The 27,947-nt window shown below is 42.8% G+C and overlaps 1 protein-coding gene across 5 annotated transcripts in view; it reads right to left on the bottom strand.

Moving 5' to 3' along the window:
* LOC130210325 (ryanodine receptor 1-like) overlaps positions 1-27,947 on the bottom strand; it is a 60,439-nt gene that overhangs the window by 26,215 nt on the left and 6,277 nt on the right. For all 5 annotated transcript variants that reach the window (XM_056440476.1, XM_056440459.1, XM_056440469.1 and 2 more), the window contains exons 5-70: positions 27,819-27,893; positions 27,585-27,663; positions 27,387-27,499; positions 26,773-26,872; positions 26,165-26,261; positions 24,113-24,187; positions 23,878-24,034; positions 23,595-23,759; positions 23,394-23,515; positions 23,115-23,301; positions 22,854-22,989; positions 22,615-22,710; positions 22,208-22,326; positions 21,940-22,073; positions 21,569-21,810; positions 20,847-21,039; positions 20,535-20,751; positions 20,341-20,445; positions 20,150-20,253; positions 19,976-20,059; positions 19,715-19,874; positions 19,461-19,608; positions 19,184-19,383; positions 18,915-19,089; positions 18,621-18,829; positions 18,175-18,533; positions 17,672-17,801; positions 16,560-16,720; positions 16,315-16,477; positions 16,147-16,233; positions 15,803-16,029; positions 14,460-14,898; positions 13,835-14,386; positions 13,549-13,749; positions 12,577-12,688; positions 11,908-12,051; positions 11,081-11,354; positions 10,862-10,976; positions 9,782-9,914; positions 9,588-9,682; positions 9,372-9,507; positions 9,098-9,284; positions 8,411-8,522; positions 8,169-8,289; positions 7,522-7,691; positions 7,198-7,418; positions 7,015-7,105; positions 6,500-6,640; positions 6,253-6,416; positions 6,097-6,175; positions 5,560-5,649; positions 5,341-5,481; positions 4,722-4,799; positions 4,564-4,639; positions 4,296-4,419; positions 3,815-3,930; positions 3,098-3,165; positions 2,610-2,731; positions 2,419-2,468; positions 2,194-2,254; positions 1,985-2,111; positions 1,772-1,883; positions 1,613-1,694; positions 1,388-1,518; positions 989-1,309; positions 643-883 (exon numbers count right to left, since the gene is read on the bottom strand). In XM_056440476.1, the coding sequence (XP_056296451.1) occupies positions 643-883; positions 989-1,309; positions 1,388-1,518; positions 1,613-1,694; positions 1,772-1,883; positions 1,985-2,111; positions 2,194-2,254; positions 2,419-2,468; positions 2,610-2,731; positions 3,098-3,165; positions 3,815-3,930; positions 4,296-4,419; positions 4,564-4,639; positions 4,722-4,799; positions 5,341-5,481; positions 5,560-5,649; positions 6,097-6,175; positions 6,253-6,416; positions 6,500-6,640; positions 7,015-7,105; positions 7,198-7,418; positions 7,522-7,691; positions 8,169-8,289; positions 8,411-8,522; positions 9,098-9,284; positions 9,372-9,507; positions 9,588-9,682; positions 9,782-9,914; positions 10,862-10,976; positions 11,081-11,354; positions 11,908-12,051; positions 12,577-12,688; positions 13,549-13,749; positions 13,835-14,386; positions 14,460-14,898; positions 15,803-16,029; positions 16,147-16,233; positions 16,315-16,477; positions 16,560-16,720; positions 17,672-17,801; positions 18,175-18,533; positions 18,621-18,829; positions 18,915-19,089; positions 19,184-19,383; positions 19,461-19,608; positions 19,715-19,874; positions 19,976-20,059; positions 20,150-20,253; positions 20,341-20,445; positions 20,535-20,751; positions 20,847-21,039; positions 21,569-21,810; positions 21,940-22,073; positions 22,208-22,326; positions 22,615-22,710; positions 22,854-22,989; positions 23,115-23,301; positions 23,394-23,515; positions 23,595-23,759; positions 23,878-24,034; positions 24,113-24,187; positions 26,165-26,261; positions 26,773-26,872; positions 27,387-27,499; positions 27,585-27,663; positions 27,819-27,893 (10,046 nt within the window). The remainder of the gene's footprint in view (positions 1-642; positions 884-988; positions 1,310-1,387; positions 1,519-1,612; positions 1,695-1,771; positions 1,884-1,984; positions 2,112-2,193; positions 2,255-2,418; positions 2,469-2,609; positions 2,732-3,097; positions 3,166-3,814; positions 3,931-4,295; positions 4,420-4,563; positions 4,640-4,721; positions 4,800-5,340; positions 5,482-5,559; positions 5,650-6,096; positions 6,176-6,252; positions 6,417-6,499; positions 6,641-7,014; positions 7,106-7,197; positions 7,419-7,521; positions 7,692-8,168; positions 8,290-8,410; positions 8,523-9,097; positions 9,285-9,371; positions 9,508-9,587; positions 9,683-9,781; positions 9,915-10,861; positions 10,977-11,080; positions 11,355-11,907; positions 12,052-12,576; positions 12,689-13,548; positions 13,750-13,834; positions 14,387-14,459; positions 14,899-15,802; positions 16,030-16,146; positions 16,234-16,314; positions 16,478-16,559; positions 16,721-17,671; positions 17,802-18,174; positions 18,534-18,620; positions 18,830-18,914; positions 19,090-19,183; positions 19,384-19,460; positions 19,609-19,714; positions 19,875-19,975; positions 20,060-20,149; positions 20,254-20,340; positions 20,446-20,534; positions 20,752-20,846; positions 21,040-21,568; positions 21,811-21,939; positions 22,074-22,207; positions 22,327-22,614; positions 22,711-22,853; positions 22,990-23,114; positions 23,302-23,393; positions 23,516-23,594; positions 23,760-23,877; positions 24,035-24,112; positions 24,188-26,164; positions 26,262-26,772; positions 26,873-27,386; positions 27,500-27,584; positions 27,664-27,818; positions 27,894-27,947) is intronic.

A 27,947-nucleotide genomic window follows, 5' to 3' on the forward strand; every position in this document is an offset into this window, starting at 1 on the left:
CACACCTTTTCCGACTATATCTGGATTAAAACACAGATTAGCACTTCAGTGGCACTTAGATAGCACTTACTTATGGTACTTTTGTAGTTCGACTATGTTGAGGAAATGTTACTTCCTGTATTCTTGTTGTTCTTAGTTTGTACTCTAGGTTGAAATGCACTTATTGTAAGTCGCTTTGGATAAAAGTGTCTGCTAAATGACATGTAATGTAATGTAATGTAATTTACAGAACTTTAAACTAAATTCCCATGACCACACTTTTTTTGTAAATCTCGGTGTAAACATGAAAAAGTGAGAAAAAGTCGTATTTAAACTAACAATGAGAATTCCAGAGCATGCAGTAAATAACCTTAAATGACTCAAATGAATGAGACAATAGTTTAGATTAAAAGAATAAATATTCAGTTACGGTGCGTTCACTTGCAGCGCGAAAAAATTGCTATTCTGACTTATATTTAGAGCGTCATTCTTTTAAAAGCGTATTCATAATTTAAAACTCAGCGATGATGCACACATGAATAAAACAACATTTCCAAAACTTTGGGGATTTTTTTCCCCTCCAGGACTTTTCCAGGCCTGGAAATAACCACTTTAAAATTCCATGACTTTTGCAGGTTTTCCACGACCTGAAGGTTATTGTACCTGTTGTTGTCCACGTAGCGAATAAGCAGCGGGTAGAGGGCATACAAGTCTCTGCAGAGGACAGCGAACTCATCGCGTATGGTGCCGTCTTCCTCGTCCCCCTCGGATTTCCCCTCCATCCTCAGATGGTCTTCCTCGGCCACCACCTTTGAAGTGCGCTTCTTCAGCTTCTCCATCGTGGGGATGAAGTGGGACTTTAGCATTTCCGGCTTCGCCCTGCTGACGATGGGCTGTGAAAACACTAACGAGAGAAAAAACAAAAAGGCGTCGCCCCCATTTGTACAGAACACTTTAACTCAGGTGTACAATGCGACAGAATAAATAAGAGTTTAAAACTCGTGCTCACCAGCCAACCTCTTCATCCAGGAGGCTTCATCGATACCCAAGTTGTTGACCACTATTTTCATGATGCTGCCCAGCAGCTGATTGAGATGCTCGGACGTGACGTCGGTGCAGATCTGGCCCTCCATCTCGGGGAAGTTCTCGAGGCCTCTCTCCCACCAGCGCGGCAGGTAGTTGCACAGCATGGGCAGCGTGATATCGATCACGTGGGGCATCTCGGTGTAACGGGCCCCCGACTCGGCCAAGTCCCCGATCTCCTTCAGCAGAGCGTCCAGCTCTGGGATGTCCGGACATAATTCCTGGACCTTATTGGGAAGGCCCAAGACTTTCACAAGAGAGGCAAGTTAAATACATTTCAGGCTTTTTGTCGGACAGAAAAACAAATCTGAGGAGAAGCACTCACTGGCTCTTTCTCTGGGTGTCTTTGTGGTGTAGACAGAGAAAGCGTTGTATTCATTCTGATGGGGCTCCAGGTAGGCCACGGGCATGGCTGCTGCAAGGTGAGCCAGACATTCTCCGAGAGCTGGTCTCTGCCTGTAAATGGACACATAAAACAAACATTAAAAAGCTCTCAAGCACAACTTCTAATTAACTTTACACAGTCTAACGTATGCAGATGTGAAGTTACCTCTCAACATGTGGATTCTTCACCGTCCCCAGGGAGTAGATGCTGCACATGATGCGGTAGCACGACATCTGTAGATCATCCACTGTGTGCGCGCCAGAGAGAGACATTCGTTAATATACACCATGTAAAATCAGAAATAGTACGAATGTAAAAGCTTACGCATGACATCATCTCCAAACTGGTGCTGAGCGATGTGATCAAATAGGGAGGTGAGCACCGGGAGCAGCGCGATGGTTGTGTAGTTAATATTCTGGGAGACGCCTTTCACTTGCTTTAAGAAGACAGAAGCAGCACGCGGTCATGGACTCTGGATATTTAGTGGAGGATAGCAATATGAGCGAGGCCTTTTCACACTGCGTGTCCTTCTATTACCTGATTGCCTTTGGATACTTTCCCCAGTTTGAGGTTCTCGACCATCTTCTCTATGTCGTCAGCAGCGCTCTCAAAGAACGAGCGCAGCCCTGCTTTCACAATCTCAGGCCCGGACTTCATCACTGTCCTAACGAAGCAGATAAGAAAAGATTATAACGGGGGAAAAATAAATAAATGTTCACCTTAATAGCCGATGTAAAGTACCAAACCTTGCGTCCAATGACCGCGCCAGAATGTGAAGACAGTTAACGATGGCGGACGCGTCCGTTCCTGCACAAAAGAACACAGTTCTGCTGATATGAGGTCGTTCATACATACTGTGAAAGCATAATAATAACTGCCCTCGCTCTCGCCTCAGAGTGGTAGAAAAATTCAGCGAAACACAGAAGAGTGAGACTAGTCAGAATGAGTGATGTAAGAAACTGGCATCTTACCAAAGAGAGAAACTCTTTGCCTCACCAGAGCAGACATTTTACAGAAGATACTACGACGAGAAGGAAAAGGAAAGGGGAAGGAAAGGAAAATGCAAGAAAAAGGAGATATTGATAAAAAGGGGGGAAGTATTATGTGGAAAGAATACATCATACAACACGTGTGGGTTATGATTATGTAGAAGAGGGATCACCTTGCGATCATCTCCTTCTCTTTATTGGACGAGTGCCCACCGCTACCCAGAACCTTTGCAGGCGTCGACAAGAAGTAGAGGCAGTGGTTTTTAAAGTATTGGTTGATGAGAGGCATCAAGATCTAAGAGAGAGAGAGAGAGAGAGAGTTCAGACTTACTCTGCACACAGGACATAGAATCAACTCTAAACAATGTGGTTTAACTGCCACTTTTAGCTACTAGATAAATAATATAAATATATAATTCATCTTTCTGTCCCGACCAATCTATGTGTATGTGCCCTTTAGGAATATCATACAATATTATACTACTTATATAGGAGTACACAAATTTTATAAAAGTGTCTCTACACTGACAGATTACAACATTAAAATGCTCTTTTATTTATTTGTTTTTAATAAAAACACGCTCTATGATATTCTATAATACAGGCGTTTACTTTCAGCCGTAACACTTGTGATCACTTGAGCTTCACATAATATTCTCACCTTGGCAAAGAACTTGATTTCCTGCTCATGAGGAGACTTTTCCACTCGTCCACTGCTCACCACGGCCTCTGTGGAGCACATTGCAAATATAGGATGTTATTACAAATTACATAAAAACAACGAGGTTGAGGAACACCAATACATTTCTATCGGACGTTACAATAAATGCTCTACCGTTCAAAAGTTTGGGGTCACTTAGAAAAGAAAAGAAACTAAGAAATGTCCTTATTGTTTAAAGAAAAGCACTCTTTTTTTTCCAATGAAGATAACATAAAATTAATCATAAATACACTCTCTATATAGTTAATGTGTAAATGACTATTCTCTGGTGTTTAATGAAGTCTCTGCAGAGGTGTGTAGAGGCCCATCTCCAGTGTTCTAATGGTATATTGTGTTATCGCCTTAGAAGACTAACGGAGGGGTAGAAAACCCTTGCAACCCTTTTTATGTGAGCGCAGCTGAAAACAGTTATGCTGGTGAGATAAGCTATAAAACTGGCCTTCCTTTGAGCCACAAGTTTGAAGAACTAAATTAATTTTTTAAATAAAAAATCATTATTTTTAACCTTGCCAATGTCTTGACTATATTTTATATTCATTTTGCAATTCATTTCATAAATAAATGTGTGAGTTTTTATGGAAAATATCAAATTGTCTGTGTGACCCCAAACTTTTGAGCGGTAGTGTAAATATGTTCTTGCTCGTTGCTCCGCAGTACCAAGGTGAGCGATGAACTCCTGGGCGATTTCCATCCATTTCAAAAGCTTCTGCAGGAAACCGTAAGCGAATCTCTTCTCGATGGACGAGATGTCAGACTCCATGTCTTTCAGGCTCCTAAAGAGAAACAGAGCGAAATGCTTTGTACTTGAATTAAAGTAAAAACATTTCCCCCCCAAGTTCAACACTGGTTCCTATATAGTCAAATAATCTATGATCGTAAAGAGAAGCATAACAAAAAATAGTTTTCCTTTGTTATTCTGTAAGATTTTTGAAAAGTATAATATGCAAATACATTTTTTTTGCATATGCATTGTTCTGTGTTTCATCATCTTCCTGTTGATTGCTTTCAACTTGATCAATATAGATATAACCTTTCGTTATTGTGTCGTTTGAAGGTGATCTGAGGATACTATCTGCTTGGGCCACACAAGTAACATTTAAAACAGAAAACATTTTCATATTTCATAACCGTAGATTACCTTGTGACCGCATATCCATTAAGCTGCAGGAACTTGAGCAGTTCATGAGCCTTCTCTCTGTCTCGTGCCTTTTCTTTTGCCGTCAGAGTGTCGTAGGGCACCAGCAAAGGATGTGTTCCTCCTCCTACACACAAACACAAACACACACACAATCAAAACTCTTGGAAATGGCAAAAAAGCCAAAAATCTTTCATTCTCCAAAATGTCAATAGGTTCCCTCCTACAAACCAATATATATATATATATATATATACTGTATATAATTTACCTTTAGACTGCAGTTCCAGCTTTTTCTTTCGGCCCCAGGTGTTGTGGTAGTTTTCTGCCAGTTGCTCTGCCATAGACTTTGAACAGACGTAAGAAATATAAACTATGAATATTGATTTAAATGCTAAAAATGCAGCAAAAAGAGTTCAAACATTATACCTGCAGGTCTCTTGAAAGAGCCATGTGTGTGACATCGATGGGCTGTGGACTGTAGCCACTGCTCGGGTCATAGGTTGCCTAGAATAGGAAGAGTTATCGTTATGTATTGCACAATAAAGACAGGGTTCATACACGTGTTGACCAATGGATTTCCAGGACTTTAAACCAAATGTCCATGACAAAACATTTTTTTGAAATCTCGTTCCATAACATGAAAAAGTGAGAAAATGTCGTATTTAAACCATCAATGAGAATTCCAAAGCATACAGTAAATAACCTTAAATGACTCAAACGAATGAGACAATAGTTTAGATTTAAACATTCATGTCTTTTCATTTATGGTGCGTTCACTTGCAGCGCGAACAATGTGTGAGTACGTAAGAGCGTATGCCGACTTATATTTTGAGTGTCATTCTTTTAAAAAGCATATTAATTATTTAAAACTCAGCATAAATGCACATATGAATATAACAAATTTCCATGACTTTTCCAAAACATTTGGAACTTTTCTAGGTTATCCATGACCGTATGAACCCTGAAAGAACACTCCCATGATATATAAATATATATTTATAGATACATACATATATATATATAGCATTATAGTGCATTTTAATACCTGAGCAGTTTGTGAGATCTTTCGGGAGACGGCCTTCTTCTTCTCTGACTCCTCTTCCTCTCGAGCTTTATCGAGGGTCCATTCCCATGCCAGCATGGCTTTGACCGACTCCTTGATTGGCCAGCGGTATATCTCTTTGTCCTGTCGGTGAAATTGTTGTGATCAAAATGCAGCGAAGTACAGGAAGATTGAATGCACGGCGTGAACGAGAGAACCGACCTTCTCCGAGAAGGTTTTGTACGGTCGGAGCATGGGATGAGTTTTTGCATTTTCATCCAGCACCTCGCCGTATGACCAGTTATTCTGGATCTGGAACATATGAATGAAAACAATATCTGTTACATCAGGGTCATTACACATGTAAACCAAATTTCCATGACTAAACGTTATGTGAAATCTCTGTGTATGCACGAGTATATACCTTAATAAATGAAAAAAATTAATGAGAGGCAATAGTTTAATTTAAAAGAATAAATATTTATATATATGTATTTTTTTTAAATCAAACTGTGTAAATGAACATGTGAATATATCATGACTTTTCCAAAACTTTTTGGATTTAATTTATTTTTTAAAGGAGTTTTCCAGACCTGGAAATAACCATTTAAAAATTCCATTACTTTTCAGGGTTTTCCATGACTGTACGAACCCTGTGCCGCTGTCATTTATTCCTACACATATCATGGCTTCCTTCTGGCTGATGAGTAGTATTTGTATATCGTGACTTGATGACAGGAAGTGAAAACATACACGTACCTTTTCAAAGGCCCATCTATCGTGTGTATATTCAGCGTATCTGTTGATAAAGGGATCCAGTCTCTCTGGGATGATAGTGCTGTGGTTGGAGGAAGAATCATTTAGCTTTTAAGTATTTTTACAGAGAGATCCTTATCAGTTATAATCACTTCTCACTTTGTGGTCTCTACTGGTTTAGGATCAAAGTTGCCCTCTGCATCTACTGAAGCCTTCTTCTCTGTTTTTGAGGAGTAGCTGGCGTCCACGTAGTCGGGAGGAATGGCTCCGGCAATGGCGCAGATGCATGGCATTGAAATTTTGAAAATCTCAGCATCGAATTTCTGGAAAACACAATAACAAGATATTACAATATATCCATGTCCAATGTATCAATGAGAAAAATCAATTGCTTCAGAAGCTCCACCTTTTGTGTCAGCGATTCAAAGATCCCCCAAAACAGTTTGCGGGTCAGATGCAGCTCCTCTTCTGATGAGATTCCAAAGTTGCCCCAACCGTTAGGGAGGCAATAATATTTCCAACAGCGCTCGTAGTGATTGGTCAAGAGCTGCAGGATGCAAAAATACATTAAAAATAATTTTTTTAAAAGGCATGTTTTTAATAGTTTTATAATGTTAAAAAAGGGCTTTACTCTGCACCCTCATCCTGGAATATGTTGCAGAATAATATAAAACTTAAAGAACTGATACCACTTACTGCTTTTTAAATATAAAATGAAAGAAATGGAGGCAGCTTCCCAACAATGTCGATGTTTCTTAAATTAACTTGGTTATGTCACTTTCTCTTAACTTTTAGTTTCTTTTAACTCGTCTTGTCGTGTTTTCTTTGTGTGTGTTGTCTAGGTCGCTCTCGAAAAAGAGATTTTTAATCTCAATGGGTTAAATAAACGTTTAAATACATAAATAAAAAGGATCCTCCTACCTTTAGGGGCATTTTGGCGAACTCATTGAGAATGGGCACATCGAACACCAGCCGTCTCAGCAGGTGCTGAAGCATGGACGGACGCAGATGTCTGAGAGAAAGATAAACAAAGACAACTTTAACTATGAATCTAATTTCTATGCTAAATGTCAATACATATGAGCCGCGAGGTTTTAAACTCACTTGCACAAAGCCATGAGGCACTCTTCGATGATGTCTCGCTGGGCCTTGGTGAAGGCTCGTCCTCGAGACAGCCGGTAGATGGTGTGCAGCATGGAGTCGATCATTATAGCTCGGTGGTCGCTGCCGGCGAAGAGCGGGGCGCACTTGGTGATGAGCGGCAGCACGGCGGAACACAGGTAGCGGTTCAACGCCAGGGCCATCTCCGTGGTGCTGAACGCAGCCTGTTGGATCGAGTTCGACGGGACAGTTGTAAATCTGCTCGGCGCTTCTCCTCCACGAGGATCGTAAACTCGCTGTACGTTTGTAAATAGTTTAGAGGCTCACCGTGTCCAGAGAGGCAGCAGCCCTCATGTCGGGGAGGAAGCCCACCTCCAGCACGTGGAGCAGGAAGTCCTGGTTGTCAATACCGTACACTCTGTCCAGGAACAGCACCATGGGAGCCTTGTGATCGGGCCCGAAGCTCGCCGACATCTTTGGTTCTACGATGCTGTTGTCTACGCACGACGCAAAGAAAACATCAACACTCGTGTTCTCATGGCACAGGACTGATTGAAGCAGTGGTTCTCAAACTCTGCCCCTCTAGTTCAAATATTTGAACTGGTTTTGTTTAGTCTTTCACAGGTTGTACTTATTGTTATTATCTTGAAAAGATACCCAGTGCAAAACAGGTTCATTGCAGCCACAAGAAGCTATTTATTTGCCAGTGTGCTTTTTTTTGCACTTATATTACTTTATTTCCATTGTTCTAACAAAGTGATGCACATTTCGTTTACTTTAAAGTGATTGCAATTTTCATTATTCTATTATTTGAAGGAGTCACAAAAAGTTCTTTCAATTAAAAAGTCAGCATAGAGCATTTTGTTGGGGCGTGAACGTTCCTCCAAAGTGGGGCGCGACGGAAAAAGTTTGAGAACCACTGGATGAAAGGCAAACCTATCGTCGTGAATTCAAGGTGTTTTTCAAGTCTCTACCTTTTCCGAACGAAGGAATCTGAACAGAAAGGCTGATGACGCCCACCAGATCCTCGATGGGGACCAGAGATCTCAGGATGGCTCGGATTCTCAGGGCCTCCCCCTTACCCGCCTGGATCAACTGTAGAAGCAAAACCTTGTTTTTCTTCTTCTATAAAGACCTGATTTCCTCTTCCCTGTATCATTCTTTCTGTCTCAACCTATCTGAAAGGTCCAGCGTGGTCGCTACTGAACAAGCTTACATGCATCTCTGGAGCGCAGCGTCCCAGCAAGTCAATGAGGGCAGAGTTGAAGGACATGATGGCATTTCCCAGGTGCACCTTGTTCTCTTCATGCTGCTCCTCTCCTCCGAACCTGAACAGAACAAAAGGAGACGTCTCTAAATACACTGGAGGAGATGATGCACACGTTGGCTCCTCATTGAATACTGTTAGGTTGTAATAGTTTATTTTGATAACATCTGCAGAGGTCTTATGTTTTAAATTAATACATATAGAAAGATATTATAATAGAAAATATTAGGGAGAATATTGATATTGTTATTAATGTATTATGAAGCATAGGGGTATATTGTGAAAGTGACTTTAATGCGGACAATAACAAGACGGGACTCTTATTGTGAAAATACTTGTTTAGCGACTTGACCGGAAGTGACGTTTTGACCCGGGCCAGGGACATTGAGTATAAAACTCCGTAGATTAGAGAAATCGGGTCTCTTCCACAGGTATTCTCGACGCCGGAAGGAGGGCGGAGGAGCCGATGAAGAGAACGATCGTGAGGCCTTGAATGCTTGTTTTACCCTTCCTGCCATTAAATGTTGATAACTTAATTCACGCGCGTCCGGAAGCCTGTTTTCCATCATTTGCGAAGTGCCCAGTTTCAGAACTACTTTACAATCCCATCAGAAGACCAAAGCCGAGAGCTCTTACATGGGAAAGCGTCTGTCTTTCTTAACACTGGGGCCGTCCCTTGCAGGGTCCTCTGAGATCTTGATGGCCTCCTCTATTGCGGCCAACAGACCATTACCACCCTCTCCTCTCAGGGCTGGACCAAAGCACTCGGGCCTGCGGATGAGGAGGCGCACCACCACATTGGCGTTCTCCTCGACGCTCTCTCCTACGGAAAAAAAAACAAGGTTATCGTTAATTGGGGAGAAAACAGAAACAATATGAGCATTAGAACTAAAGACCATGAAAATCTGACCATTGACAAACACGGCGAAACGAAGGAAGTCGAGGTATTTCTCTCCGCCACAAGGATTCCAGCTGATGTCCGGATAGCCTTTGGCCAGCAGCATCGGACAGCTCTGAAGTCCACATCCAGCGAGATACTTCACCACCTGGAGAGATAACGGGGAACTTCAAGTGACGAAGACCTTTTGCAAAATGCTTTGTTTTGCACATTCATTGCAATTTTGACCATTTCTAGATCCTGCTCTTGGAGAGCCAACGCCAGCTCGTTGTTGTCGATACACGAGGCTGCGGCCACGTCCAAGGGGGTGGAGCCACGCATTCCTTAAAAAAAACAGCACATGTTTTACGCTTAATTGAAGTTCACAACGTGAAGAATGTGAATCATCCAGGAATGCTGCCGGAGCTCATGAGGACAATCACCGAGGCCGATGCCACTGTTCTGGAGAAGGTAGCTGAGGTGGTCGAACATGGAGCGCTGGTTCTGACGACTGATGCGACAGAAATAGCAAAGAAAACGGCAGCAGTTGGTCACAACCATAGGGAATCTGATCTCCTGTTGGGAAAAACATGTTAAATAAGTAAGAAAGTAAGTAAGTAAGTGAGTAAGTAAGAAAGTAAGTAAGTCAGTAATTAGGTAAGAAAGTAGGTAAATAATTAAGTAGGTAAGTAAATAAGTAAGTAGGTAAGTGGGTAAGTAAGTAAGTAGGTAAATAATTAAGTAAGTGAGGAAGTAAATAAGTAAGTAGGTAAATACATAAGTAAGTAAGTAGATAAGTAGGTAAGTGGGTAAGTAAGTAAATAGGTAAATAAGTAAGTAGGTAAATAAGTAAGTAGGTAAATAAGTAAGTGAGTAAGTAAGTAGGTAAATAATTAAGTAAGTGAGTAAGTAAATAAGTAAGTAGGTAAATACATAAGTAAGTAAGTAGATAAGTAGGTAAGTGGGTAAGTAAGTAAGTAAATAGGTAAATAAGTAAGTAGGTAAATACATAAGTAAGTAAGTAGATAAGTAGGTAAGTGGGTAAGTAAGTAAGTAAATAGGTAAATAAGTAAGTAGGTAAATAAGTAAGTCGGTAAATAAGTAAGTTTCAAGTTTCAAGTTTCAAGTTTTTATTGTCACATCCCCTTTTATACAAGTATAATCGGTTCGTGAAATTCTTATGTGCAAAACACCCGACAGCAGAGCAGAAAAGAAAAGAATGAGAATAAACTATATACTATAACAAACACAAAAAAAAAAGAAGAAAGTATATATATATATATATATATAATAATATAATATATAATATAATATATATATATAAATATATATAATAAAATATAGACCTGATTTATATATATATATATTATATATATATATATAATATATATATATATAATATATATATATTTAATGTAAGTATTTAATGTTTTGTACTATCTGGACCTTGAGTCTGTAATAAAAAATGTGATTGATTGAGAATATTTGCAATGCAGTTGGATGGAATAAAAACACACGCATACCTTTGAGTCCCCGCCACCGAGCACGTTGACCATGACCTCCATGACGGTCTCATGCATGCCCAAGGCTCGCATCAAGTTGGGGTGCTGGTAGAACACTTTGTTACTCATGATGTCCCTAAGAAAAGGCACAAATGAAGTTGATGTGTAGTTCCTCTCACATATCCAATCATTCCCGTTAAAAGGCAAGATATGCAGAATAAATAAGAAGAGTATATTAACCCGATGCTTTGAATCATAAGCCTCTCCTCTTCCGAACCCATCTGGACAATGAGCAGCGAGCGGATCTGGCCCAGGCAGTCCAGCAAGTCCATGGTGTCGTGGATGGACACGGCGTTGATGATGTAGGCCTTGGGGAGGGCTCGCATGAGCTCGCCGAGCCCGTCGTACTGCCGGTGAAGGAGGCTGAACATCATGCGCACCAGTTCAGGGTTCTGGATGAACGACTCCTGAGCCCAATGGATCATCGTGTGGGAGATCAGCTCCTGCAACGTGCCTGATGAACAGAGGAAATACACAAAAGATACCATGTGCTGTATTAAAGTGACTGGAGACTGTGTACTGTGGGGTAGAAAAACTAAATTAGTGTACACTACCACTCAGAAGTGTGGGGTCACTTAGAAATGTCCTTATTTTTCAAAGAAAAACACGTTTTTTTTTCCAATGAAGATAACATTAAATGAATCATAAAAACACTCTCTACATAGTTAATGTGTAAATGATTATTCTCTGGTGTTTAATGAAGTCTCTACAGAGGTGTGTAGAGGCCCATCTCCAGTGTTCTAATGGTACATTGTGTTATCGCCTTAGAAGACTAACGGAGGGGTAGAAAACCCTTGAACACCCTTTTTCTGTGAGCGCAGCTGAAAACAGTTATGCTGGTGAGAGAAGCTATAAAACTGGCCTTCCTTTGAGCCACAAGTTTGAAGAACAAAATAAAAATCATTATTTCTAACCTTGTCAATGTCTTGAATATAAAATATAGTCATTTGGAAATTCATTTGATAAATAAAAGTGTGAGTTTTCATGGAAAAGACGAGAGGGCTCACTTGGCTTTTTGTCTTCCTGCGGTTCAGGCTCCACCAAGACCTTCTTCTCGCGGAGTCTTTTCACCTTTGCCAACAAACGGACGAGTCGTCCACGGAGAGAGTTATCCACTTCTTCCTCTTGTCCTTCTTCCTCGATATGAACACCTGGGAGAGAGTTTTGCATTAAATACTGTGATTCCTATTGAAATCTGCCAACTGGAGGGAGTTCATTTTGAATCTGGAAGTCAGTGGACTTCACGTCTCATAGGGTCCATTGGACCCGGCTGTATCCGATGCCTCCTGCCTGGTGGGCCGGCCTCCTGTCATCGTGGATCGTGGACCAGGCCTACTACGAACTATTCATACACTCATATTCATTGAATGTGTTCATGTAACTGTGTAATGTTCATTCTGGTCACATGACGTCTATTCTTCTGTCCATCCTGGAGAGGTATCCTCCTCTGTTGCTCTCATGAAGGTTTCTTCACTTCTTTTTCCCGTGAAAGGTTTATTTTCTGTTTCTTGGGAGTTTTTCCTGATCCGATGTGAGGTCAAAGGTCAGGGATGTCGTATGTGTACAGGTTGTAAAGCCCTCTGAGGGAAATTTGTAATTTGTGATATTGGGCTATGCAAAATAAACTTCATTGACATTTCATTGAATGAGACTCGATGCTGTTGATGAAGACTGACCGCAGTGAGCCAGCAGCGCGTTGTGAAAAGTCAGCAGGGCTTCGCGGACCTCATCGGGAATGGGGCACTTTTCATCCTCAGTGCAGTTCTTGAAGTTCATGAGCATGTTGACCTACAGCAACGGGAAAAAGTCAAAATCTAACCTGTGTTTTTTCACAATAGAGAGTTTTTAAATGGTTTGAACCAATACAAAATTAATCAAACTTCCAAGCAAGAAGCGGAAATTCCTTCAGAATAAAACTTATTATGTTGCCTTCAGAATAAAAGATAACATCTCAGGTTTCACCCGCATCCATTCGAACTTTCATCTAAACAATAAAATCTCTTTCATTCTCATGCATCATACACATTACATTTGTCATCACATACAGTTACAATAATAAAACAGTGTCTTCCTCTTATGCTTTACAATACAAGAGTATCAAGAATATTCCTCATACTATCCCTTATTAATTATCATATCTTTCTTTATATATTAATTTAAAACATAGACTTTCGTATTTACATGTGTAAGTATATCAGGGTTCATACACATGTTGACCAATGGATTTCCAGGACTTTTAACCAAATTTCAGTGACCAATTATTGTGAGATCTCGGTGTATCCACGAAAAAGTGAGAAAATTTCGTATTTAAACTAACAATGAGAATTCCAAAGCATACAGTATCTAACCTTAAATGACTCAAATGAATGAGACAATAGTTTAGATTAAAAGAATAAAACATGTATGTCTTTTCATACCTTGCAGCGCAAAAAATATGCGAGTATGAAAGAGCGTATGCTGACTTATATTTTGAGCGTCATTCTTTTAAATGCACATTTCCATGACTTTTCCAAAACGTTTGGGATACATTTTTTCCCCCAGGACTTTTCCAGGCCTGGAAATAACCATTTTTAAAAGGACTTTTCCAGGTTTTCCATGACCGTACGACCCATGGTATATACAAAATCCACTACAACTCTCCAGTCTACCTGCTCCTGAGGTGGGGAGCGGAATTCCCGGGTCTTGCGGGCCGTCTCCGCGGCGCTCATGGTGAAGGCCAGCATCAGCTCGTTGTAGCGCTGCCGCTGGTTGCACTGGATCTTGCCTACGAACTGGTCTGAGAAAGCCGTGATGGCCTCGACTCTGTGACGTAGCTCACAGTCACAGAAAAACTGCAGTAGCACACACATCTAAAAAAGGACACAAGGAAAGTGAATCATTGATACGATACTCACAATATTACTGAAAAGTAGAGTTGTTTTTTTAAAGTCGCACCTGCAATTTGACCGACTCCGGTAGCTTCATCTGGAAGAGTCCTTGCTCCAGTTGTTCTCCTTTGTTCTCCTCTTTAATCTCCTTCTCCGTTTCCTCGGCTCCTTTCTCTCCATTTACTTGCTCAGTCTCATCCACTTTCTCCAAATGTGGCACAATCGCGTCCGTCCCCTCTTCTTCCTCTTCCTCATCCTCTTCCCCCAAGCCATCGTCCTCAAATTCCTCCTCCTCTTCCACTTCCCTGACGCCTTCCTGCTGCTCCACCTTCGCGGCTCCTTCTTTTGAGGGCGTTTTTTGTTCCTTCTCTCCTTTCACGTTGGCCTTCTCCTCCGCAGGCTCCTCGGCTTTCTTGCCACTGAAGACTATGGGGTCGAGCATCTTCAGGATGTGCGTCACGTCTTCATCGTCAAACACACCCATGATGAGGAGGGTGCTGATGAGCTTCAGGATGGGGACAAAATGAAACTCCACACTACCTCCCACGGGATCTCTCATGGCTTGAGCTCCGTCTTGCACGGCCTCCGTCAGCATGGTCAGGGCTTTGGTCTTCAACACCTGGAAGTACAAACAATTTGATTATTACTGACTCAAGAGGTCCTTAAAAATGCCAAAACATGTTCAACCTCACCTGTAAGGGGATGACTGGACTCAGTGTGTAGATGCCCAGATCGGTTCCTATAAACCCAATGGAGGAGAAATGGAGTTTGGGGCGCAGGCACGTCGTGAGGCCAACCCCGGGTAACGCATCCGATTTGTCAGAGTACAGAGTGATGCTGCGCGTTTCGTCCGTCATCGGAACGATGAATTCCTTGTTGGTTCCCAGTCGGTTCCTCTTGGCGGACTCCAGGTGCATGCTGATGAGCAGGTCGTAGAAGCCGCTCCTCATTGGTCCGGGCAGGTAGGTGTTCTCGATGGCGTAGAAGAGCTGCGACTCGTCCACGTGGCTGCACAGAGCGTGAGCCACGCGGTTGTTGCCCAGAGCGCACACTAAGCCGTACAGCTTCAGAGTGTGATAGTGGAACTTCAATAAGTCCATACGCTCAGACAGCTCCAGGATGTCAATACACCTGGGGAGGATAATGAATGGATTCAGAAAAAGAAAAAGAAAATAGAAAGTAATATATATTAGATGCACTACCGTTTAAACGTTTGGGGTCACCCAGACAATGTTGTGTTTTCCATGAAACTCACACATTTATTTATCAAGTGATTTGCAAAATGAAATCTAGTCAAGACATTGACACGGTTAGAAATAATGATTTTTATTGTAAATATTAATGTTGTTCTTCAAACTTGTGGCTCAAAGGAAGGCCAGTTTTACAGCTTCTCTCAGCAGCATAACTGTTTTCAGCTGCGCTCACATAAAAAGGCTTTTCAAGGGTTTTCTACCCCTCCGTTAGTCTTGTAAGGCGATAACACAATGTACCATTAGAACACTGGAGATGGGCCTCTACACACCTCTGTAGAGACGTCATTTACATATTAACTATGTAGAGAGAGTATTTATGATTCATTTAATGTTATCTTCTTTGAAAAGAACAGTGCTTTACTTTGAACGTGTCACGGGGAGTGTAACGGGGTGAGGCTCAGGCGCAGAGAGACAGGCTGGACAAAATATAAATAACAAAAAGCACTCTTTAATGAGGCAAAACAGTTGCAAAATAAACAAAGTCCAAAAGGGGCAGGCAGAGGATCGTCGGTCAGGGCAGGCAGGCAGGCAGGCAGGATCAGGAACACGGACAGGACGACAGGAAAAGGACACGGAACCATAGACGACAATCGGACAGCAGACAAGGGAAAGACTGACACAATATATAGGGGGGGAAACAGGTGTACCACATCAGACTAACGAGACAAGAGTGGCTGAGGGCAGGTGCAGGAAATTAAACAATTAAGACAGAGAAGACACAGGAGAAACAGAACAGGGTGTTACAGAACGTTAGTGTGCAGGCAGCCCGATGCAGATCTGACCTGTTCTCTTCTGGGATGTGGAGGGCCATCATGGTGAGCGGCTCCTGACACTGCACCCCCCAGCCCAGTCTCTCACTGATACGACCCACCTCCGGAGCCAGGAAGTGGTTGGGCATGCGGCTCCAGATGACTGGAGTTAACATCTGGACATCCAGCCTGGGGGGGCATTGGGGAACGGGGTTCTTGCGTTCACTCCGGAACATGGCGGTTGAGATCGGCATAATGTTCTTGAAAGACAAAATAAAGTAAGACGACTTATGCATTAAGGAGAACGGTTACATAAAGAAACTTGGTAATTTGTAAATTGTAAAGCTCCACAAGTGGAGTAATGTTGTGTGACTGACCCTCAGCTTGCCTAATTCAAACTGAATCATATTCTGACTGGATGGAAGGACGAAGACGGCCGGGAACAATTTTGTGTTGGGCTCCACCTGCGAGAAGGGGAACATACCATGAAATGACCCAAGACTTTATGAGGGCCCGCATGAATACTAGATTAAAGCTCATCTGACCTGGTAGAACGTGTTGATCTCTTTTCCATTCGCAGTGAAAGTCATGAGTCCCGTTTCTAAATCAATGAGACAACCGATCACAAAGTCCTCTTGGCTGACTCGGGTCTGCTGGGAGCTGCTGAACTCTCCTCCCCACACCATGTAGCAGTTACTGCGCTTTATACTGAGGAAGACACACAAATATAACAACAATCAAAGAAAATACGTTATTGTTTTGTCGGTCCGCCTCGAGAAGAGCGACATACCTGTCGTGTATGTTTCCTTTATCGTCGCCGACGGTGACTGTGACGTTCCTCACTTTGCTGATGTCAAAATGGGGGTCGTACTGGTGATAGTCGGGCGTGATCCAGCCGACCCACACGCCGCTGGGCTCCTGGCCCGCAAACACTCTCACAGAATAAAAGTACTGGGGAAGGAGAATAAAGATGTGTACAGTTTCAGGTGGAAAATATTCTTACAGTACTGACAGTCAATATGATAAATACTGTATTAAAAAGGCAACATTTTGTATATAGTATGTTTATTATTATCGCAGAATCAGTAACTTCTTTAAAATCACTTCTTAAAACCCATTTTTATAGAACAGCTTTTAAGTGATCTCGTCCTTTTATCCAGAACTTTGGTTCCCCTAATTTAGTTTGTCTGTTTTCAATTTTAATATATATATATATATAAAAAAATATATTTTTAAATGTTATATTTGTTTCTTACTATTCTATTTGTTTTGCCTTGACTCTGTGTAGAGCACTTTGTAAACTTTCTTTTTAAAGGTGCTATTTAAAGGTGCTTTAGATATTGTTGAGCTGAATCTGAGGGCCTAGTTGTGTGAGACTACATTTCCCAGAGTGCAGCAGCAGCAGGAGCAGCAGTAGCAATCAGTGTTGCTTATTAGGAGCACCTGTGGGGATGCTCTGACGCATTTTGCAAAGACAAGCAGCAGAGAGAGGACGCTTCAGGTCACTCCACGGTTCAACCCAAAGACGGCAATGGTGAAATGATTTGTTTAATTTCATGGTGTTTAAAAATGCTGATTTTGTGTTAAAAGAATATTTCATTTTGAGTTTGGGAAAAATGAAAAGCATAAAATGTTGAATTAAAATGTGTAATTTAAAATGTAGTTCATGTTCTGTCTTAAAGGTTACAACCTAATTCACTGGCAGAGCAATCAACGAACAAAAGAAAAATAAAAGAAAGATTAAGTCAGTAATTTGAGTTGTCTTCACATCCTTTGGAAACGGTGAACAGGAGTTGGACTTGACAGATATTATTGTATCTAAAGTAACCAGTATAAGTACAAAGTGCGCATGGCGTTTAGATGGTTGTGAATAATACAACCGTGTAATAACTGTAGTCGTACTGTCGTGGTGTTGGAGATGATGTCGACGTCGTCCCTGTCGTCCGGCACCACGTCTTCCATCAGGCGCGGCATGGTGGGAACAACAGGCGGTGGGTTAATTAACGCAGCCTTCTTAGCCTTGAAAAGGAATCTGTGAATAACGGCAACAATTACTCACAATATGAAAATTAGTAAACGCGTCATCGCTGCAGGGTTGAGACACATTTTGAACAATGGATTCCCATGACCGTGTACTTTTCCATACGTATATATGAGCGTGTAGCGGCTTATATTCTGAGCATCTTTCTATTACATATTAATTATTTCAAACTCAGCTTAAATGATCATGTGAATATAACACATTTCAAAGACTTTTCCAAAACTTTTGGGACTTTTCAAGGCCTGGAAATAACCATTTTTTAAATTCCATGACTTTCTTTTAAGTTTGCCATGACCTGTCCCCGCCTTCTCGCCCAAAAACCACATGTCAAGTCACTCTACGATACGCATGAGTACGCACGAACCCTTTCTTCTTGCTTTTCTCAGTCGAGGCATCCTTCTCGTTTTCTCCGTTTTTAGTGGCGGGGATCTCTTTGGCCACGGAGGGTTCTTTCTTCTCCTCTTCCTGCTCCTTGCGACTTGCTGACTTCTTGAGTATTTCAAAGTCAGAGTCGGGGTCGAACTCCAACACCTCGTCCTCGGGGATCGTCAGTGCGCGGGTGAGCAGGGTGGTGCCCGCCGGAACTTTGAAGGTCTCGTGAAACTCAACTGGCATGCTGAGTCTGAAGAATAGCAAATCCGTGTTGGCGTTCTGCGATCCGAATGTCTTGTGGGTCACTTTGAGACACGGGGCGCTTTCCACGGTCCCGTCAACACGGGACACCTAGAGCATAAACGAAAAAGGGAAAATATTAACTTTCTCACAACGGGAACAGAGAAATATCGAATCAAAACAAGTCGTGCTCAGTACCTCCATGTGAGGATGATCCGTCGGCACATTGATGAACTGGGGAAGGCTCTTGCTGAACCACATGGTTATGTCTCTTTTCATGTTGATAGCAAAGGGTTCAAATCCCTCCTGCAGGCCACAGATGGTAAAGTAACGAAGACTGCTGACGTTCTGACCCAAGTTGATCCTGCCGATCTGGGACAGGCCCAGACTGCACACGGGTATGAAGCCTGGGGATGTGAGACACATCCATGATCATCAGAAGCATGACCAGAAACACACACGTCATGTGCTAGCAGTTGTTCCTGTGCTCACCCTCTCCAATTTCAATATCCTTAAAGGCTATCTCCGAGCCCGAGTCGCTGATCAACATTTCTCCGTTGAGTGTGAACATGATGTTCATCTCCGTGAGGTCCATCATACAACCCACCACGTCGCCAGAGAGCCACTGTCGACCAAACGGCTCATTTCCCACATGCCAACGTTGGGCCTGAAGAAAAAAATAAATGTGCATATTTGAGAAGGTTCGTATCACAAGGTCTTTGGAATACTTTGGAGTTGTGTGAACTCGGCCTCGCTCCCACCTTGAAGCCATTGAAGACGTACGCCAGCTCATCGGCACCGAGTTCAGTGTCTGCGCGGACACTGGGCCGGGCCCAGCCCACTCGCATCTCCCCGACTGTCACAGCCTCAAACTCAAAGTACCACTTCCCCTGTGTGATGGCGTACGATTTCTCCGCTCTGAATACTCTGATCTTATCGCCCGTCGCTGGTCCGTGCCCGCCTACAAAAACACAAACGCAGGAATGAAAAGGAAAGCTTGTAGGACCGCGTGAGATAATAAAAAGTCGTCCTGCTTACTGCTCTCCTGGTCCGGCGGCTCTATGTTGTAACCGTATCCGATGAGCGTGCGAACGGCCGCAGAAACGGTGTCCCTGTTGGTCTTTTTAGTCTTTTCATCGAGCAGGTTGTAGGGAACCAGGCGGGGATTGCGCTTGTTCATTATGTCCTGTGCAAGAAAATGTGAAACACATGATGGAGTATGCGGTATGTATCCATCATATTGTGTCTGCACAAACTTAGTATTTACATTCTCATAACAAGGACGCTGGTACCTGCACGATGCTGTATGTCCAGCCTTGGCGAACCCGGTCCCGTGCCCACACGTTGTGTCCGTTTTCTGCCAGTCTCTCCACCAGAGTGTTCTGATTGGGAGTTAGCTTCACGTAGCTGAGGTCCAGAGGGGCGGGCTTATATCCGCTGCTCTGCATGAAACTAACAGACGATAATTTGGGATTAGAATTGGCCCCCAAAAAATCTTCTACAAGGCCGTTAACAGCATACGTGATGAAAGAGATCAACGTCTTGCCGCTCACGTTTTGGGGAGCTTGTTCTTTTTCAGATTCTCTTCGGCTTTCTCATCTCCCATTCCCACGTGACAGCCGAGTGCCAGCAGAGTCCTTTTTGAAAAGGAATCGGATAAAATGGCATAAAATACAAAGAGGCAAAGAGCTCAGTGCTGCTAACTGAGTGAGGGGCGCAGGACTTACTTCAGTGTCTCTCCTGACATCGCTAAGTTGTAGTTCTTCTCTGGTTCAGGCAGACTCTGGAAGTCCACCAAGCAGGGATGCAGCTTCTTGTTGTCGTCACGAAACTTAACAAGGATGTAAAATAAATAAATAAAAGATTTTTGTTGTGTACACAGCAACATTTTCTATGTGAAAACAGTGCAAACACTCACTGATCCGAAGGTCCACCCTTGTTCAATGCGAGTCACAGCCCATAACTCGTGGCTATTCTCTGCAAGCTTCTCTCGGATGCGCTCCAAATGAGGAGGAAGTACAATCTGAAAGAATATTGAAATTTCAGTGCAGAGGAAATAAAAATGAGGATGAAAATAAATAAATATGGAATAGGGTTTTTTTCTTGTTGTACCTGTATAGTGTCCACAGGGCCAGGAGTGAAGGCTGTATGAGAGAGGCACTGAGTTGGACCCAACAGGTTGCGTACGCCATCAAAATCATGCTTGTACTCCTTGATGGGCTCAATGCGCAGACGGTCCCTCGGCAGAACCGCCTCGTAGCACGGAGCGTATCCTGGAGGTGGGAGGAACTTAAAATCCCCGTGGCGCCCTCCAAGTAGAAATCGCAACCTTGCATTCAGAGGAGAACATTGACATTAGTGATATCAATTGCATAACAGTAGATCATTCATAATTCTTTGTTTTTATAATGCAAAAGGCCCTACTTCACGCCTGCAGAGAAGCTGACGACGGGGAAGAACAAGCTGTCCAGGTTGAAGTTCTCGAACATGCCCTGAACAGGATGCCCGTTGATTCGGAAGGAGATACTGGGCACGCTCAGGTCCAAACAGCAGCTGATCACGTCCTCGGCTGCCAGGAGGTGCTCATTGGGCGTGGCGACATGGCGCGGAACACGCCCTGTGGGAAAGACGGAGAGGATTCATTGGTATTTTGTCAATTTGTATGAAATCTTAAGTAGTTTATCTAAGTAACTTGTATGTGTAATGTAGAGAGAAAGATATAATTTATAAATAAATAAAAGGTAATACATGCATGTTCTAGTCAATATATTGTTCACATCTCAGTAAAAACTACAGGGTTTATACATGTGTTGACAAATGGATTTCCATGACTTTAAACTAAATTTCCATGACCAAACATTTTGTGAAATCTCGGAGTATAAACCTTACATGAGACAATAGTTTGATTAAAAGAATAAATATTTACATAAATGTTTATTCTTTTAATTAAATTGTAAATTAACATATGAATATAATACATTTTCATGACTTTTCCAAATCTTTTGGGATGACATGTTCTTTTTTTTTTCAAGGACTTTTTCAGGCCTGGAAATAATAACCATTTTAAAATGTCAGGACTTTTCCAGGTTTTCCACGAGCGTACGAACCCTGATACTAACTTCTAAGTCAAACTGTGTTTACTTTACCCGACCAGAGGTGGAGCCCGTCGAAGCCGTAGGAGTAGAGGTCATCCCCGACCCCGTTGGCCCCCCAGCCCTCCCCTCCCCCGGGGTACGGGCTGTAGCCCTCCGTCAGAGCCCAGCCCACCCGCAGGTGGTACGGCTGAGCCGTGAGGAACGGCTCCACTTTGTCCACCATCACCTCAAAGTACCACTTCTTGTACTGAGTGGATCCTTCACAAGTTCCAAGGAAGATGTTGGGTCTCATGCTAAAAAGAGTATCACAACACAAAAACTCACTCAGATGTTTTGATAATGGGGTTCAAGCACAGAAGAAAGAGCATGAAGCTTTTTTTTTTTAAGCCTGTAGCAAAGTGCTTTGATACAAATGGACCCACCTGGTAACGTAATTGATAATGTTGGTTTGAAGTAAAAGGTCACGACCTGGAAGCAGATTCTCCGTGATGAGATTCTGATTGGACCTCACCGCCACCCCGTTACACACACACAGCGAGCAGAGCACGTCCAAGACCTGGCGAAACAAAGGACGTAGAATGACATGAAGATTGTTCCTGCGCTGCTTTGCAACTCAAAATGTCATCAATGAAAGAATTAATGAACTGCAATCAATCAATTAGGTTTGCTCATGTGTCACACGTTCCTGACCTTGTGGTTGCGCCCGTGCTTATCCAGCAGAGAGATGATGGATTTGATGTGATTTTCCTGGATGATGTTCAGCACCTCTGGACTCTCAATCAGAACACAATACAACACCTCCAGGATTCCTGTCCGAATAAATATAAATATGCATAAATAAACACTACATGTATATACTGTATGGTACTGCAGAAAAGCACAATGACATATAATACAGGAATAGATCAACACATGAAGGCAACTCCCCAGTCTACTCGTTGCCAGAACATTTTGAAATTGCATCATGGTCAAGATATTTAGTGATCTATTGGAGAAGTTTGATACATTTTGGCTTTTCTAAAGAACAAGTAACCATAAATACAAAGTTCATTGCAGCCATAGCATCTCAATGAGCTTCTATGTGTCTAAATAAATACCTGAAGATGCCTCCAGACGATCCAGTTTACTGACCAGCCAGTCGAGGTTATCACAGAACAGGGCGCAGTTAGCACGATTACCTCTGATCAGAGAAGCTTCACACGTGAAAGAAAGGCAGAAACAATTGTTAATGCATCACATTGTACTAACAAGAAAGGTGGCAAGATATGAGGAACATAAACACTGACTTGATCTAGAATTATCATGATTCAGATTCAAAATACCCAGGAGGACATACCGAGCAAATCATACAGTAAATTGACGATCTCCTTCCATGACTCTGCGGCCTCCTCCCCAGCGTACTCTGAGAAGTGGGCTGCTGTGTTGTAGACATTGAGGCGATCTACACAGTCCAGGACGTGACTTATCATTCCCTGTTAAAAAACAAGAAAAAAAACATATCGAGGGCTTAAATACAAATATTGAATGGATATAAATGACTCAAACTACATTTAAACCCAATGCCACTGTAAAACATGTTCTTCAGGAGTTGACCAACCTCTTCCTGGAAGAGGTTCTGTCTGTTCTTGAGGGAGCGGAGCTTGAACTGCTTGTCCTCGTGCTCCAGCTCCTCCTCGGGGGGGCGGAAGTAGAAGAGGAGGTCCTGCAGGGAGAGCACCACGGTGTCCATGGGCAGAGATGACGAGTTGGCGGACTTGTTTTTCCCACTCAGAGCATCTAAACCTCTGGAGACGTGAAAATAACATGAGAATTCCACCAAAAAACAACATGGCAAATGTGTGGCAAATATTTTAAAAGACTTTAAAAGTATTGTTACTTGATGAACTGGTTAAAGAGGGCCGATGTGCTGAAAATCATTCTGGCCGCTTGGGACTCTTCGGTCTGCGATCGAGCCACTGTGAGCGCGTCGTCCATGTGACCTTCTTTGTGGAGTATGGCCTAGGAATCAAACACAGGTATAGACTCAGAAACCATAAATGCTGTACACACAGTACATACTGACTTCGTTCTGCTTTACCTTTCTCTTTAGAGGACCCAGGCGGGCAGATTTGGCGTCAACAGCAGCGTAGGTGAGCCAGAGGCCGGTTGACACGTGCTGTACGAAGCACATGGACTCTCCGTACTTGATCTCGGGCGTGCCCATGCCTTCCACGTCTCGCTTTTGGATCACTTCGATTTTTTCCTGTGGTTTAAAATTGAAAAAAGGCACGTTGTTCATCTAGGCATGAAACAAAAAAAATCTCCACACGACACAGCGGAGTCTCACACACTGAATTGATTTGTCTTTGAATGACAATGACCTTTGAAATCCTGACACAGAAGGCCGACATCTTGGAATTGGCCTTCTCCGGGTCCACCAGCAGCAGCCCCTTCTCCTCATCCAGACAAAGGTATCGGCCGGTTGTTATGTGACGGATCCGGAAGGACTGGCCCCATTTAATGTGACCCCCGCTCCAACTACCACACAAATGAATGGGCTGAAAGTCGCTGAAAAGTGAACGCCGTTGTAAATATTTAAGGAGTCAAGTTACTCACGCGATGCGAAGTGGCTCGAGTCTCCACAGGGATCGGGCGTGACTGCATACAGCCCCTCCTTCATAATGAGCAACTCTAACAAAACAACAACATGCAAGTCAATGACGGGCAACATGCGTCAGGAAGAAAATTACAAAATCATTTTGTTAATTTCAAATAGTTTCAGTTTATGCTCGTACATCATAATAATGATGGGGCGACTGTGGGTCGATGTGTCCTTGAGCAAGACACTTAACCCTGAACTGCTCCGTGTAGCTGTGTCTACGGCGTATGAAAGTAACATGTAAAGTGTTTTTGAGTACCTTTAAAAAGCGCTATATAAATTAAATGGATTATTATTATAATGACAATAGACTTGTGGAGTCTTGAAACTGTGTTGAGATAAGTAACACACTACTATGTTTTTCCTTAATATTATTATCCCTCTATTATTATTACTATTATCTAATATATATAATTGTAATAGAGAGCATGGAACATTCTGGAAACTCCTCGTTGCTGAGAATAGTCAACAAGCGATGTTAGCAAGAAATATGATGGATATAATTATATTAGTGCTGTGAAAAATAACGCGTTAACTCAGTTCATTAAATTACAGGTTTAACTAGTTTTTTTTTTTTTACGCATTTAACGCATGCGCAGAATGAGCTTCCAATCCTTCTGTTGTTGGTCGTCGGGACGAAAAAAAAGTCACTTGCAAAATGAGCTTCCAATCCACCACTTCAATCTGAACTCTGTCCGCTCTCATGCAGACGGTCTGTTCATCGGTAATGATCCTTCCGCAGGTTCACCTCCGGAAACCTTGTTACGACTTTTACTTCCTGTAGATCAGGGTCTCAACACGTCGATCGCGACCTGCCAGTCGATCGCGGCGTAGTGTCGGTAGATCGCATGACATTAAAAAGATTGTCCCGCCCCCTGACATGTTCTCTAGAGCACGTCTTTGTTCTTTTATTAAACTAAACGTCTGTTGTTGATCGTATCTCCACAGCAGCATGTCATCTCTGTCTCTTCGCGTTGCGTTAACACTTATCGATCTCCGTCTCGCTCGCCACAGAGCTCCGTGCGCGCGCATCGGGACCGAGCAAAAAAAAAGTCACTTGTCAATCTGTCCACCTGTCCGTGTCCGGGCCGGTGAGGTTTCAGCTTTGCAGCGGTGTCCCCGCCGTCCCTTTCATCACGGCCCAGTTCATGAAGAAAACCCACACAGTCAGTTTGCCTCAGCAGCTGCTAAAGGAAGACTAGAGGCCTTTAGATTGTATCATGGTGGAGTTAATGGTTGACAAACAAGAGAAAATGTTCTGTTTAACCCTCCTGTTACCTTTACATTTACTAACATATTTTACCCTCGGGGTCAATTTGACCCCAGCAATTAAAACCTCCAGAAAATTATTAGAATTAATATTGCTTCCCAAGTTTAAGTGTGAGGTACTTTATGTTTGTTTGTTGACAACCTAAATAGCCCTTTAAATAAATAAAAAAGTTGATATTTCTTATATGTTTGACAGTGAAAAACAGCCTGGGGTCAAATTGACCCCAAAGAACACCGACATTAAACATTGAATGGGGTCAAATTGACCAGAAAGGTAACAGGAGGGTTAAACATTCTGTTTAGGATGAAGATGTATTAATGTTCCATATGGAAGAAAACTGCTAAATAACTGCTGAGTTGCAGCACCATTGTATAGAAGAATGTATAAATGTATATATCCGTCTTTTGTCATAAATCTCTATGTTCTCACAAAATATACCGAGAATATCGGGAATATGTGATTAATCATGATTAATCCACAAAAACCTGTGATTAACCCGATTAAAATTTTTAATTGTTTCACAGCCCTAAATTATATTTATTTTAATTTTATGATAAGAATAAGGGCCGTTGTTTTTCATTAAAACGCTTGTCACAGGGGTGTAAGAGTTTTCAAGAGAGCCCCCACACCGAATACGCAACACCAGAGGCGTGTAAAAACATATGCCGTGCTTTGGAAAATGTTTTGAGAGTGACATTAACGTTTGCTGGCGTGTACAGCCACGAAAGATGTTGGTCACCTGCGCTGGTCGTCCCCTTGTTCAGCTCCAGGTATTGCCAAACACTCGTCCATGTGACCGTGGAACAGCCTGAGCACGTACCCTCCGGTCAGAAAACCTAGAGGACAAGAGTGGTATTGCTGAGAGAGAATCGAGAGAGTAGAGAGAGTAGAGAGAGTAGAGAGTAGAGAGTAGAGATAGTAGAGAGAGAGAGTAGAGAGTAGAGAGAGTAGAGAGAGAGTAGAGAGTAGAGAGAGAGAGAGAGGAGAGAGAGAGAGTAGAGAGAGAGAGTGGGGAGAGGTGGAGAGAGTGGAGAGGGAGAGAGAGGAGAGAGTAGAGAGAGGAGAGAGAGTGAGAGAGAGGTGAGAGGTGGAGAGTGAGAGAGTGGAGAGGTGGAGAGAGGAGAGAGGTGAGAGAGAGGTGGAGAGGTGAGAGGTGGAGAGTGAGAGAGTAGAGAGAGTAGAGAGAGTAGAGAGAGAGTAGAGAGTAGAGAGAGTAGAGAGAGTAGAGAGAGTAGAGAGAGTAGAGAGAGAGTAGAGAGAGAGTAGAGAGAGTAGAGAGAGTAGAGAGAGAGAGAGAGTAGAGAGAGTAGAGAGAGTCGTAGGTTTACAGACAAAGAGCTCACAGACCTTCAGCCAGCTCACAGCCAGACATCACGGGGGTCATGGTCCACAGTGTTTGCATGAACGAGGCGTCGACCATCAAGTCCCCGCTGGCGTAGGACAGATGCTGAAAAGAGTGCAGGCGGTTATCTTGGTGGGATTTCACCCTTAAATTGTTGCAGGGGTGGAAAAATGTGTTCGTGAAACGACGAAGGATTATTCATCAATCATAAATAACAACGTTGGGCAATTTCAAAATCATAGCACAGGTCCACGTCCATTAATCAGACCACATAGCGCCAAAAGCTAAATGTACAACTCTGTGGATCTCTGCTCCGTGTCGTCACCATAGTGCCACAACTAACACACACACACATATACACACAACACATAGTGTTCATTCTTCTGAAACAACCATGAAGCGATAGCAGCATGTATCTTTGCAAATAATACTGTTTGTTTCTATTTTTCTATGGATGCATGAAGCTTAAACAGAAGGAGATCAATGAGCAAGAAAATAAAGACGTGATTGGAGGATCAGTTGACTAAAAGCAAGACTTAACTATGTAAATATGTCAGGGGCGCACTTGTCGATTTATGGACAACAAATTCTCAGTTACTGTAAATGAAACCATCGTTACCAGGTATCGCTCTGAGGAAGCACTGACAAGAATGAGGTCGTCTCCCACCCTGACCTTCTCTCCTTCAGACCTCTGCTTAGAGGCTGGATGGATGGTCCACCAGCAGGCCTCTCCTGTGACGGACCAACAGATTTAGAAGAGAAAACTCCACATCGGCGTGTGTGGGACAACATGACGGACAGTAAAGTTCATCGCCACCTGTGGAATCTTCCTGCAAACCCACATCGAAAGCCAACTTGTCCGTCAGGGAGCGCGACGTCGTCAAACAGCACAAGTACTGCAGCGGAAAGAGAGGGAGAACAACAGCTGGCGTGAGAGGACACTCAAAACAACCGGAGGGACGACGGCTGGAGAGCAAGAGAGCACCGGCAGCCACAGACCTCATCATGAAACGAACGAACATTGAAATCCTAAAGAAAGAAAAGTGCTGACCATGCTGGAGTGAGTGTGCTTCAGGAGGATGGCGTGTCCGTACAGCAGCGTGCGGTGACCCCCACCTTGTGACGACTGGGAGGAGATTTAGAGACGGTCAAATGTACAAGGAATGATGGTTTTCCACAG

Source organism: Pseudoliparis swirei, chromosome 3 (genome assembly GCF_029220125.1).
Source record: "Pseudoliparis swirei isolate HS2019 ecotype Mariana Trench chromosome 3, NWPU_hadal_v1, whole genome shotgun sequence".
Lineage (NCBI taxonomy): Eukaryota > Metazoa > Chordata > Actinopteri > Perciformes > Liparidae > Pseudoliparis > Pseudoliparis swirei.